Source organism: Oncorhynchus kisutch, unplaced genomic scaffold (genome assembly GCF_002021735.2).
Source record: "Oncorhynchus kisutch isolate 150728-3 unplaced genomic scaffold, Okis_V2 Okis06b-Okis10b_hom, whole genome shotgun sequence".
NCBI classification, from domain to species: Eukaryota; Metazoa; Chordata; class Actinopteri; order Salmoniformes; family Salmonidae; genus Oncorhynchus; species Oncorhynchus kisutch.
Window position 1 is genome coordinate 15598219 of NW_022261983.1, and position 13107 is coordinate 15611325.

Sequence of the window (13107 nt, forward strand, 5' to 3'; positions counted from 1 at the left end):
GATATATAGATGATAGATAGAATGAGATATATAGATAGAATGAGATAGGTAGATAGATATATAGAATGAGATAGGTAGATAGATATATAGAATGAGATAGGTAGATAGATATATAGAATGAGATAGATAGAATGAGATAGATAGATAGATAGAATGAGAGATAGATAGAATGAGATAGATAGATAGAATGAGATAGATAGATAGAATGAGATAGATAGATAGAATGAGATATATAGTGGTATGTTACCTGTAGCGGCTTATAATCCGGAAATTACGGTAGATAGAATTAGATAGATAGATAGATGGACAGGCCTCAGGCCTTATTTCATTATATAGTGTGTAACCGTACAGCTCCTCCTCTCCTGTCTGTTCTGTATAGAGGAGCTGTTACTGGAGGATTTCGGGGCCTACCGGTTCCTGGTGGCAGGTCACGTGGAGGTGCCTGGTCAGGAAGATGATCAGATGTTCATAGAAACACTGGAGGCCATGGAGATCATGGGTTTCTCTGAGGACGAGAGGACAGGTACTGGAGGGAGGGGAGATCATGGGTTTCTCTGAGGACGAGAGGACAGGTACTGGAGGGAGGGGAGATCATGGGTTCTCTGAGGACGAGAGGACAGGTACTGGAGGGAGGGGAGATCATGTGTTTCTCTGAGGACCAGAGGACAGGTACTGGAGGGAGGGGAGATCATGGGTTTCTCTGAGGACCAGAGGACAGGTATTGGAGGGAGGTGAGATCATGGGTTTCTCCTCATCCCTCGCTCCTCTCCTCTCTCTAGGCATGATGAAGGTGGTCTCCACTGTGCTCCAGCTGGGGAACATTAAGTTCAACAAGGAGAGGAACAATGAGCAGGCCACCATGCCCGACAACACAGGTGATACATGACATCACACAGGTAGTAACACAGGTGAAACATGGCATCACACAGGTAGTAACCCAGGTGAAACATGACATCACACAGGTAGTAACCCAGGTGATACATGACATCACACAGGTAGTAACCCAGGTGATACATGACATCACACAGGTAGTAACCCAGGTGAAACATGACATCACACAGGTAGTAACCCAGGTGATACATGACATCACACAGGTAGTAGCAGCAATTTGTTAGACATGACATCACGCAGGTAGGAGAAAAACAGGTTAGACATGACATCACACAGGTAGTAACCCAGGTGATACATGACATCACACAGGTAGTAACCCAGGTGATACATGACATCACACAGGTAGTAACACAGGTGAAACATTACATCACACAGGTAGTAACACAGGTGAAACATTACATCACACAGGTAGTAACACAGGTGAAACATTACATCACACAGGTAGTAACACAGGTGAAACATTACATCACACAGGTAGTAACACAGGTGAAACATTACATCACACAGGTAGGAGAAACACAGGTGAAACATGACATCACACAGGTAGGAGAAACACAGGTGTGACATGACATCACACAGGTAGGAGAAACACAGGTGAGACATGACATCACACAGGTAGTAACCACACAGGTGAGACATTACATCACACAGGTAGGAGCAACACAGGTGAGACATGACATCACACAGGTTGTAACCACATAGGTGAGACATGACATCACACAGGTAGTAACCACACAGGTGAGACATGAAATCACACAGGTAGGAGAAACACAGGTGAGACATGACATCACACAGGTAGGAGCAAGACAGGTGGGACATTACATCATAATGGTAGGAGAAACACAGGTGAGACATGACATCACACAGGTAGTAACCACACAGGTGAGACATTACATCACACAGGTAGGAGCAACACAGGTGGGACATTACATCATAATGGTAGGAGAAACACAAGTGAGACATGACATCACACAGGTAGGAGCAACACAGATAGCAACAGAGTTTGTTCACAGTAACGCAAGCTTGAAAATACAGTTTACATTTAGCACAGATAACACAGAGAGGAATCACAGGTAAGAAGACAACAGGTAACATACCACTAACACAGGTAAGAAAGACAACAGGTAACATACCACTAACACAGGTAAGAAAGACAACAGGTAACATACCACTAACACAGGTAAGAAAGACAACAGGTAACATACCACTAACACAGGTAAGAAAGACAACAGGTAACATACCACTAACACAGGTAAGAAAGACAACAGGTATCATACCACTAACACAGGTAAGAAAGATAACAGGTAACATACAGCACAACTAATCTTTCTCTCTCGCTTTCCCTTTCTTCTCTTCTCTTCTCTCTCTCTCTTCCGCCCCCCTCTCTCTCCTCCTTCCCCCACCCCCCTCTCTCTCCCCCCTCTCTCTCCCCCCCCTCTCTCTCCTCCTCCCCCTCCCCCTCTCTCTCTCTCCTCCCCCCTCCCCTCTCTCTCTCTTGCCTCCCTTCCTCCTCCTCTCTTCTCTCTTCTCTCTCTCCTCCTCCCCCCTCCCCTCTCTCTCTCTCGCTCCTCCTCCCCCCTCTCTCTCTCCTCCCCCCCCTCCCCTCTCTCCTCCTCCCCCTCCCCCCTCTCTCCTCCTCCCCCCTCTCCCCTCTCTCTCTCCTCCTCCCCCCTCCCCCCTCTCTCCTCCTCCCCCTCTCTTCTCTCTCTCTCCTCCTCCCCCCTCTCCCCTCTCTCTCTCCTCCTCCCCCCTCCCCCCCTCTCTCCTCCTCCCCCTCTCCCCTCTCTCTCTCCTCCTCCCCCCTCCCCCCCTCTCTCCTCCTCCCCCCTCCCCCTCTCTTCTCTCTTTCTCTCTTCAGCGGCTCAGAAAGTGTGCCACCTGCAGGGTATCAACGTGACAGACTTCACCCGTTCCGTCCTCACCCCCCGTATCAAGGTGGGCAGAGAGGTGGTGCAGAAGGCTCAGACCAAGGAGCAGGTACTCTTCTATTCTACTCTATTCTATTCTGTTCTTCAGTATTATATTATACTCCATTCTACTCTATTATATTCTACTCAATTTTACTCTACTCTGTTCCACTCTACTTTAGTCTAATCTATTCTATTATACTCTATTCTACTCTATTATGTTCTATTCTATTCTATTATGTTCTATTCTACTCTATTATGTTCTATTCTACTCTATTATGTTCTATTCTACTCTATTATGTTTTATTCTACTCTATTATATTGTATTATACTATTTTCTATTCTGCTATATTCTGTTCTTCAGTATTATATTATACTCCATTCTACTCTATTATATTCTACTCAATTCTACTGTACTCTATTCCACTCTACTTTATTCTAATCTATTCTATTAAACTATTTTCTATTGTACTCTATTATATTCTACTCTATTGTTCTCTATTCTACTCTATTGTGTTGTATTCTATTCTACTCTATTGTGTTGTATTCTATTCTACTCTATTGTGTTGTATTCTATTCTACTCTATTCTATTTGACTCAATTATATTCTGCTCTATTCTATTCTACTCTATTCTATTATCTTCTATTCTACTATTGTCTATTATACTATCTTCTATTATCATCTATTCTACTATCTTCTATTCTACTATTTTCTATTCTAATATCTTCTATTCTACTCTATTCTACTATCTTCTATTCTTTTGTATTCAATTCTACTTTATTCTATTCTACTCGGTTCTACTTTGTTATATTTTACTCTATTCTATTCAACTCTACTCTATTCAACTCTACTCTGTTCTACTCTATTCTATTCAACTCTACTCTATTCTACTCTACTCGGTTGTACTTTGTTATATTTTACTCTATTCTATTCAACTCTACTCAATTCTACTTTACTATATTCTATTCTACTCTATTCTACTGTTTCCTACTGTATTCTACTCTATTCTATGTTACTATATTCTGTTCTATTCTACTTTATTCTTTTCTACCCTTTTCTGTTCTATTATATTATACCCTGTTCAACTCGTACTTGTACTCTATTCTACTTTATTCTATTAAACTCTACTCTATTCTACTATCGTGTACTCTGCTCTACTCTATTATATTCAAATCTACTTTATTATATTCTACTCTGTTCTACTCTATTCTACTATCGTGTACTCTGCTCTACTCTATTATATTCAAATCTACTTTATTATATTCTACTCTGTTCTACTCTATTCTACTATCGTGTACTCTGCTCTACTCTATTATATTCAAATCTACTTTATTATCTTCTACTCTGTTCTACTCTATTCTGTTCTACTCTATTGTACTGTACTGTAGTCTGTACTATTCTATTCGAATCTACTCTACTCTGTTCTAATCTATTCTATCTATTATGTTCTAGTCAACTCTTCACTACTCTAATCTACCCTATTCTACTCTCTTCTACTCTATTCTATTCAAATATATTCTACTCTATTCTACTCTACTATATTATATTCGACTCTATTGTTTTCGGGTCTACTTTATTGTTATATTATGCTCTATTCTATTCAACTCTACTATATTCTACTTCATTCTACTCTATTACATTCAACTCTAAACTAATGTAATCTAGCCAATTTTATTCAACTCTACTCTATTCTATTCAACTCTGTTTGACTCCATCTTATTATGTTCTACTCTATTATATTGTACTCTATTCTACTCTACTTTATTCTGTTATATTCTATTCTACTCTATTCTGTTTTATTCAACTATACACTACTCTAATCTACTCTATTCTATTAAACTCCCTTCTTCTCTTTAATCAACTCTATTATGTTCTACTCTAGTCTTCTCTACTATATTCTACTCTGTTCTACTCTACTCTATTCAACCCTACTCTATTATGTTCTACCATATTCTACTCTGTTCTATTCAACTCTACACTATTCTAATCTACTCTATTTAACTCTACTCTATTCAACTCTACTCTATTCTAATCTACTCTATTTAACTCTACTCTATTCAACTCTAGTCTATTATATTCTACTCTATTCTAATATATTATATTCTACTCTATTATATTCTACTCTATTATATTCTACTCTATTATATTCTACTCTATTATATTCTATTCTATTTTTATCTACTATATTTAACTACTCTATTCAACTCTAATCTATTATATTCTAATATATTATATTCTAATCTACTCTATTCTAATCTACTATATTTAACTCTACTCTACTCTATTCAACTCTAATCTATTATATTCTAATATATTATATTCTACTCTATTCTAATCTACTCTATTCTAATCTACTCTATTCTAATCTACTCTATTCTAATCTACTCTATTCTACTCTATTCTATTCTACTCTATTCTAATCTACTCTATTCTAATCTATTCTAATCTACTCTAATCTACTCTATTCTACTCTATTCTAATCTACTCTATTCTACTCTATTCTACTCTATTCTAATCTACTCTATTCTACTCTATTCTACTCTATTCTAATCTACTCTATTCTAATCTACTCTATTCTAATCTACTCTATTCTAATCTACTCTATTCTAATCTACTCTATTCTAATCTACTCTATCCTAATCTACTCTATTCTACTCTATTCTAATCTATTATATTTGAATCTATTATATTCAACTATATTATATTCTAATCTATTATATTCTACTCTATTCTACCCTACTCTAGTCTAATCTACTCTATTTAACTCTATTCTACTCTATTCATCTCTAATCTATTATATTCTACTCTATTCTATTCAACTCTATTCTACTCTATTCTACTCTACTCAACGCTATTCTACTCTACTCTATTTAACTCTACTCTGCTCAACTCTAATCTATTATATTCTACTCTATTCTATTCAACTCTATTCTATTCTACTCTATTCTACTCTACTCTATTTTATTATTCTCTAGTCTATTGTATTCTACTCTATTCTATTCTAGATTCAACTTAATTGTACAATACCTTCCTCTCACATGTTCAGTTAAAAGTTGAATCTTATTTTCAACAGAGACCTGGCAACATATAATGTATCTGAAGCCATAAGTAGTTATAGTACATAGCCCTTCTCCAGGGGAAGCTTTAGTCTGAGACAGGACTGTACGTGGAGGCAGACCAGATGTTATAGTACATAGAGACAGGGCTGTACGTAGACCAGATGTTATAGTACATAGAGACAGGGCTGTACGTGGAGGCAGACCAGATGTTATAGTACATAGAGACAGGGCTGTACGTGGAGGCAGACCAGATGTTATAGTACATAGAGACAGGGCTGTACGTAGACCAGATGTTATAGTACATAGAGACAGGGCTGTACGTGGAGGCAGACCAGATGTTATAGTACATAGAGACAGGGCTGTACGTGGAGGCAGACCAGATGTTATAGTACATAGAGACAGGGCTGTACGTAGACCAGATGTTATAGTACATAGAGACAGGGCTGTACGTGGAGGCAGACCAGATGTTATAGTACATAGAGACAGGGCTGTACGTGGAGGCAGACCAGATGTTATAGTACATAGAGACAGGGCTGTACGTGGAGGCAGACCAGATGTTATAGTACATAGAGACAGGGCTGTACGTGGAGGCAGACCAGATGTTATAGTACATAGAGACAGGGCTGTACGTAGACCAGATGTTATAGTACATAGAGACAGGGCTGTACGTGGAGGCAGACCAGATGTTATAGTACATAGAGACAGGGCTGTACGTGGAGGCAGACCAGATGTTATAGTACATAGAGACATGGCTGTACGTGGAGGCAGACCAGATGTTATAGTACATAGAGACAGGGCTGTACGTGGAGGCAGACCAGATGTTATAGTACATAGAGACAGGGCTGTACGTGGAGGCAGACCAGATGTTATAGTACATAGAGACAGGGCTGTATGTAGACCAGATGACGGTTAACACACTCACTGTCTCCCTCTCTCCCCCTCCCTCTCTCCCCCTCCCTCTCCCTCTCTCCTTCTCCCTCTCCCTCTCTCCTTCTCCCTCTCCCTCTCTCCTTCTCCCTCCCTCCTTCTCCCTCTCCTTCTCTCCTTCTCCCCCTCCCTCTCCCTCTCTCCTTCTCCCCCTCCCTCTCTCATTCTCCCTCTCCCTCTCTCCTTCTCCCTCTCTCCTTCTCCCCCTCCCTCTCTCCTTCTCCCTCTCCCTTTTTCCTTCTCCCTCTCCCTCTCTCCTTCTCCCCCTCCCTCTCTCCTTCTCCCCATCCCTCTCTCCCCTCCCTCTCTCCCCCTCCCTCTTTCCTTCTCCTTCTCCACCTCCCTCTCTCCCCCTCCCTCTCTCTCCCTCCCTCTCCTTCTCCCCCTGCCTCTCTCCTTCTCCCCCCTCTCTCTCCTTCCCCCTCCCTCTCTCCCCCTCTCTCCCCCTCCCCCCCTCCCTCCCTCCCCCCTCCCTCTCCTCCCCTCTCTCCCCCTCCCTCTCTCCCCCCCTCCCTCCCTCTCTCCCCCTCCCTCTCTCCCCCCCCTCCCTCTCTCCCCCTCCCTCTCCCCCTCCCTCTCCTTCTCCCTCTCTCCCCCTCCCTCTCCCCCTCCCCCTCCTTCTCCCCCTCCTTCTCCCTCTCCCCTCCCCCTCCCTCTCTCCCTCTCCCTCTCTCCCCCTCCCCCTCTCCCTCTCTCCTTTTCCCTCTCCCTCTCCCCCAGGCTGACTTTGCCATCGAGGCCCTAGCGAAGGCCATGTATGAGCGGTTGTTCAGGTGGATCCTGGCCAGGGTGAATAAGACTCTGGATAAGGCCAAACGTAAAGGAGCATCATTCCTGGGGATCCTAGACATCGCTGGCTTTGAAATCTTTGAGGTGAGATTGAGGAACATCCTCTTTAAATTGACAGAGAAAGGAATTCAGCAGGGGTCCCGTGAGGCCAGTTGGTAGCTCATTGAGCATCGCAACGCCAAGGTTGTGGGTTCGATTCCCATCGAGGACCGGTAAAAGAAAATGATGCAGCCACGACTGTAATTCACTCTGGATTCGAGCATCTGCTATATTACTGAAATTTAAACCATTTAAAATGGGTAAACGTAGCGATTTTGGAGCCCCATCTACCTCCCAAAAGGGACATTTCCCCAGAACATTAACTACTATGATTATTATTATCCCACAATTAAAAACACCCCCTACAGCCCTAGTCAAAGTAGTGCACTAAATAGGGAATAGGATGTCATTTGGGATGCAGACCTGATGTACAGGACTATGAGGTGAGCAGTACCTCTATGTTCACATCCATCTCTCCCATCTCCCCTCCTCAGGGACTACCATGGTACTGTAGCTCTGTGTAAACCACTATGTACCTTCTCCTCAGGGACTACCACGGTACTGTAGCTCTGTGTAAACCACTATGTACCATCTCCTACTCCTCAGGAACTACCACGGTACTGTAGCTCTGTGTAAACCACTATGTACCTTCTCCTTCTCCTCAGGAACTACCACAGTACTGTAGCTCTGTGTAAACCACTATGTACCTTCTCCTTCTCCTCAGGAACTACCACAGTACTGTAGCTCTGTGTAAACCACTATGTACCTTCTCCTGCTCCTCAGGGACTACCATGGTACTGTAGCTCTGTGTAAACCACTATGTACCTTCTCCTTTTCCTCAGGAGCTACCATGGTACTGTAGCTCTGTGTAAACCACTATGTACCTTCTCCTCAGGGACTACCACGGTACTGTAGCTCTGTGTAAACCACTATGTACCTTCTCCTTCTCCTCAGGAACTACCACAGTACTGTAGCTCTGTGTAAACCACTATGTACCTTCTCCTTCTCCTCAGGAACTACCACAGTACTGTAGCTCTGTGTAAACCACTATGTACCTTCTCCTGCTCCTCAGGGACTACCACGGTACTGTAGCTCTGTGTAAACCACTATGTACCTTCTCCTTTTCCTCAGGAGCTACCATGGTACTGTAGCTCTGTGTAAACCACTATGTACCTTCTCCTCAGGAACTACCACGGTACCGTAGCTCTGTGTAAACCACTATGTACCTTCTCCTCAGGGACTACCACGGTACTGTAGCTCTGTGTAAACCACTATGTACCTTCTCCTCAGGGACTACCACGGTACTGTAGCTCTGTGTAAACCACTATGTACCTTCTCCTCAGGGACTACCACGGTACTGTAGCTCTGTGTAAACCACTATGTACCTTCTCCTTCTCCTCAGGGACTACCACGGTACTGTAGCTCTGTTTAAACCACTATGTACCTTCTCCTTCTCCTCAGGAACTACCACGGTACTGTAGCTCTGTGTAAACCACTATGTACCTTCTCCTCAGGGACTACCACGGTACTGTAGCTCTGTGTAAACCACTATGTACCTTCTCCTTCTCCTCAGGAACTACCACGGTACTGTAGCTCTGTGTAAACCACTATGTACCTTCTCCTTCTCCTCAGGGACTACCACGGTACTGTAGCTCTGTGTAAACCACTATGTACCTTCTCCTCAGGGACTACCACGGTACTGTAGCTCTGTGTAAACCACTATGTACCTTCTCCTCAGGAACTACCACGGTACTGTAGCTCTGTGTAAACCACTATGTACCTTCTCCTTCTCCTCAGGGACTACCACGGTACTGTAGCTCTGTGTAAACCACTATGTACCTTCTCCTTCTCCTCAGGGACTACCACGGTACTGTAGCTCTGTGTAAACCACTATGTACCTTCTCCTCAGGGACTACCACGGTACTGTAGCTCTGTGTAAACCACTATGTACCTTCTCCTTCTCCTCAGGGACTACCATGGTACTGTAGCTCTGTGTCAACCACTATGTACCTTCTCCTTCTCCTCAGGGACTACCACTGTACTGTAGCTCTGTGTAAACCACTATGTACCTTCTCCTTCTCCTCAGGGACTACCACGGTACTGTAGCTCTGTGTAAACCACTATGTACCTTCTCCTTCTCCTCAGGGACTACCACGGTACTGTAGCTCTGTGTAAACCACTATGTACCTTCTCCTTCTCCTCAGGGACTACCACGGTACTGTAGCTCTATGTCAACCACTATGTACCTTCTCCTTCTCCTCAGGAACTACCACAGTACTGTAGCTCTGTGTAAACCACTATGTACCTTCTCCTTCTCCTCAGGGACTACCACGGTACTGTAGCTCTGTGTAAACCACTATGTACCTTCTCCTTCTCCTCAGGGACTACCACTGTACTGTAGCTCTGTGTAAACCACTATGTACCTTCTCCTCAGGAACTACCACAGTACTGTAGCTCTGTGTCAACCACTATGTACCTTCGCCTTCTCCTCAGGACAACTCGTTTGAGCAGCTGTGCATCAACTACACCAACGAGCGTCTGCAGCAGCTGTTCAACCACACCATGTTCATCCTGGAGCAGGAGGAGTACAAGAGAGAGGGGATCGACTGGGCCTTCATAGACTTCGGCCTGGACCTGCAGCCCTGCATCGAGCTCATCGAGAGACCGGTAACACACACACACAGAGACACACACATACTGTACACATTGAACCTACAGCAATGCACACACGGATGGGTGCTGGTTCCCTAAAGCTAACCCTCCCCCCACCCTTCTAGAACAATCCTCCAGGTATCTTGGCTCTGTTGGATGAGGAGTGCTGGTTCCCTAAAGCTAACCCTCCCCCCACCCTTCTAGAACAATCCTCCAGGTATCTTGGCTCTGTTGGATGAGAAGTGCTGGTTCCCTAAAGCTAACCCTCCCCCCACCCTTCTAGAACAATCCTCCAGGTATCTTGGCTCTGTTGGATGAGGAGTGCTGGTTCCCTAAAGCTAACCCTCCCCCCACCCTTCTAGAACAATCCTCCAGGTATCTTGGCTCTGTTGGATGAGGAGTGCTGGTTCCCTAAAGCTAACCCTCCCCCCACCCTTCTAGAACAATCCTCCGGGTATCTTGGCTCTGTTGGATGAGAAGTGCTGGTTCCCTAAAGCTAACCCTCCCCCCACCCTTCTAGAACAATCCTCCAGGTATCTTGGCTCTGTTGGATGAGGAGTGCTGGTTCCCTAAAGCTAACCCTCCCCCACCCTTCTAGAACAATCCTCCAGGTATCTTGGCTCTGTTGGATGAGGAGTGCTGGTTCCCTAAAGCCACAGACTTGTCCTTCGTTGAGAAGCTGATGAACACACACACGTCCCACTGCAAGTTCTCCAAACCCAAATCACTCAAAGACAAGACTGCCTTCTCTGTTCTCCACTACGCCGGCAAGGTGAGATTATATATTTCTGCCTTCTCTGTTCTCCACTACGCCGGCAAGGTGAGATTATATATTTCTGTCTGAAGACTTCTTCACTAGGCCGGCAGGGTGAGATGAGATTATATATTTCTGTCTGAAGACTTCTCCACTAGGCTGGCAGGGTGAGATGAGATGATATATTTCTGTCTGAAGAGTTCTCCACTAGGCTGGCAGGGTGAGATTATATATTTCTGTCTGAAGAGTTCTCCACTATGCCGGCAAGGTGAGATTATATATTTCTGTCTTGTCACGGCCGTCCTCCTCTTCATCTGAAGAGGAGAGGCGAGAAGGATCGGACCAAAATGCGGCGTCGTAGGTGTCCATGGTAAATCTTTAATAAAGAAAGTACTGACACTGTATACAAAACAATAAACAAATGACGACCGTGAAGCTACAACATAGACAATCACCCACAAACAAACAGTGCAACCCAGGCTACCTAAGTATGATTCTCAATCAGAGACAACTAATGACACCTGCCTCTGATTGAGAACCATACTAGGCCGAAACATAGAAATACCCAAATCATAGAAAAACAAACATAGACTGCCCACCCAACTCACGCCCTGACCATACTAACTAAATACAAAACAAAGGAAATAAAGGTCAGAACGTGACAGTACCCCCCCCCCCAAAGGTGCGGACTCCGGCCGCAAAACCTTGACCTATAGGGGAGGGTCTGGGTGGGCGTCTGTCCGCGGTGGCGGCTCTGGCGCGGGACGCGGACCCCACTTAACCATTGTCTTTGTCCGCCTTATTGTCCGCCTCCGTGGCTTTCTAACCATGACCACCCCTCTCAATGACCCCACTGGACAAAGGGGCAGCTCGGGACAGAGGGGCAGCTCGGGACAGAGGGGCGGAAGCTCTGGACAGAGGGGCGGAAGCTCTGGACAGAGGGGCGGAAGCTCTGGACAGAGGGGCGGAAGCTCTGGACAGAGGGGCGGAAGCTCTGGACAGAGGGGCGGAAGCTCTGGCGCCTCTGGGCTGAGGGGCTCTGGCGCCTCAGACTCCGGCAGCAGCGCCGGACAGGCGGGAGACTCCGGCAGCGGCGCCAGACAGGCGGGAGACTCCGGCAGCGGCGCCGGACAGGCGGGAGGCTCCGGCAGTGGCGCCGGACAGGCGGGAGGCTCCGGCAGCGGCGCCGGACAGGCGGGAGGCTCCGGCAGCGGCGCCGGACAGGCGGGAGGCTCCGGCAGCGGCGCCGGACAGGCGGGAGGCTCCGTCAGCGGCGCCGGACAGGCGGGAGGCTCCGGACAGGCGGGAGGCTCCGGCAGCGGCGCCGGACAGGCGGGAGGCTCCGGCAGCGGCGCCGGACAGGCGGGAGGCTCCGGACAGGCGGGAGGCTCCGGCAGCGGCGCCGGACAGGCGGGAGGCTCCGGCAGCGGCGCCGGACAGGCGGGAGGCTCCGACAGCGGCGCCGGACAGGCGGGACCACCTGCAGGGAGGAGACAGAGAGACAGCCTGGTGCGTGGGGCTGCCACAGGAGCCACCAGGCTGGGGAGACCCTCAGGAGGCTTGGTGTTAGGAGGCACCTGAAGGACCGGGCTGTGGGGGAGCACTGGAGCTCTGGTGCGCAACCTTGGCACCACTTCCCCAGGCTGGACAACTACTCTAGCCCGGACCCTCCAGAGTGCAGGCACAGGTTGAACCGGGCTGTGGGTAAGCACGGGAGATCTAGTGCTTACTACACGCACCTCTCCCTTAGGCTCCACTCCCACATTCGCCCGGCACGAGTGGAGCGCAGGCAGAGGACGCACTGCACCCTCCCAGCGCCCCGGAGACACAGCACGCAGAGCCGGCGCAGGATAACCTGGACCAAAACTGCGTACCGGCGACCAGACCCGCTGAGCAGGCACCATACGCCCTGGCTCGATGCCCACACTCGCATGGCACTTTCGGGGGCTGCCCTATAGCGCACCGGGCTATGGGCACGCACTGGCGACACCGTGCGCTTAACCGCATAACACGGTGCCTGACCAGTAATGCGCTGCTTATAATAAGCACGAGGCGTGAGCTCAGGTCTGCTACCTGGCTTAGTACCAC

The 13107-nt window shown here is 46.5% G+C and overlaps 1 protein-coding gene across 6 annotated transcripts in view; it reads left to right on the forward strand.

Moving 5' to 3' along the window:
* LOC109885559 (myosin-11-like) overlaps positions 1-13107 on the forward strand; it is a 110643-nt gene that overhangs the window by 28294 nt on the left and 69242 nt on the right. For all 6 annotated transcript variants that reach the window (XR_004206812.1, XR_004206813.1, XM_031813919.1 and 3 more), the window contains 6 exons: positions 380-523; positions 780-875; positions 2750-2868; positions 7506-7658; positions 10107-10280; positions 10864-11037. Coding sequence is in view for 4 of the 6 variants with exons in the window: in XM_031813919.1 (XP_031669779.1) it covers positions 380-523; positions 780-875; positions 2750-2868; positions 7506-7658; positions 10107-10280; positions 10864-11037 (860 nt within the window). In the remaining 2 variants the exon portion in view is untranslated. The remainder of the gene's footprint in view (positions 1-379; positions 524-779; positions 876-2749; positions 2869-7505; positions 7659-10106; positions 10281-10863; positions 11038-13107) is intronic.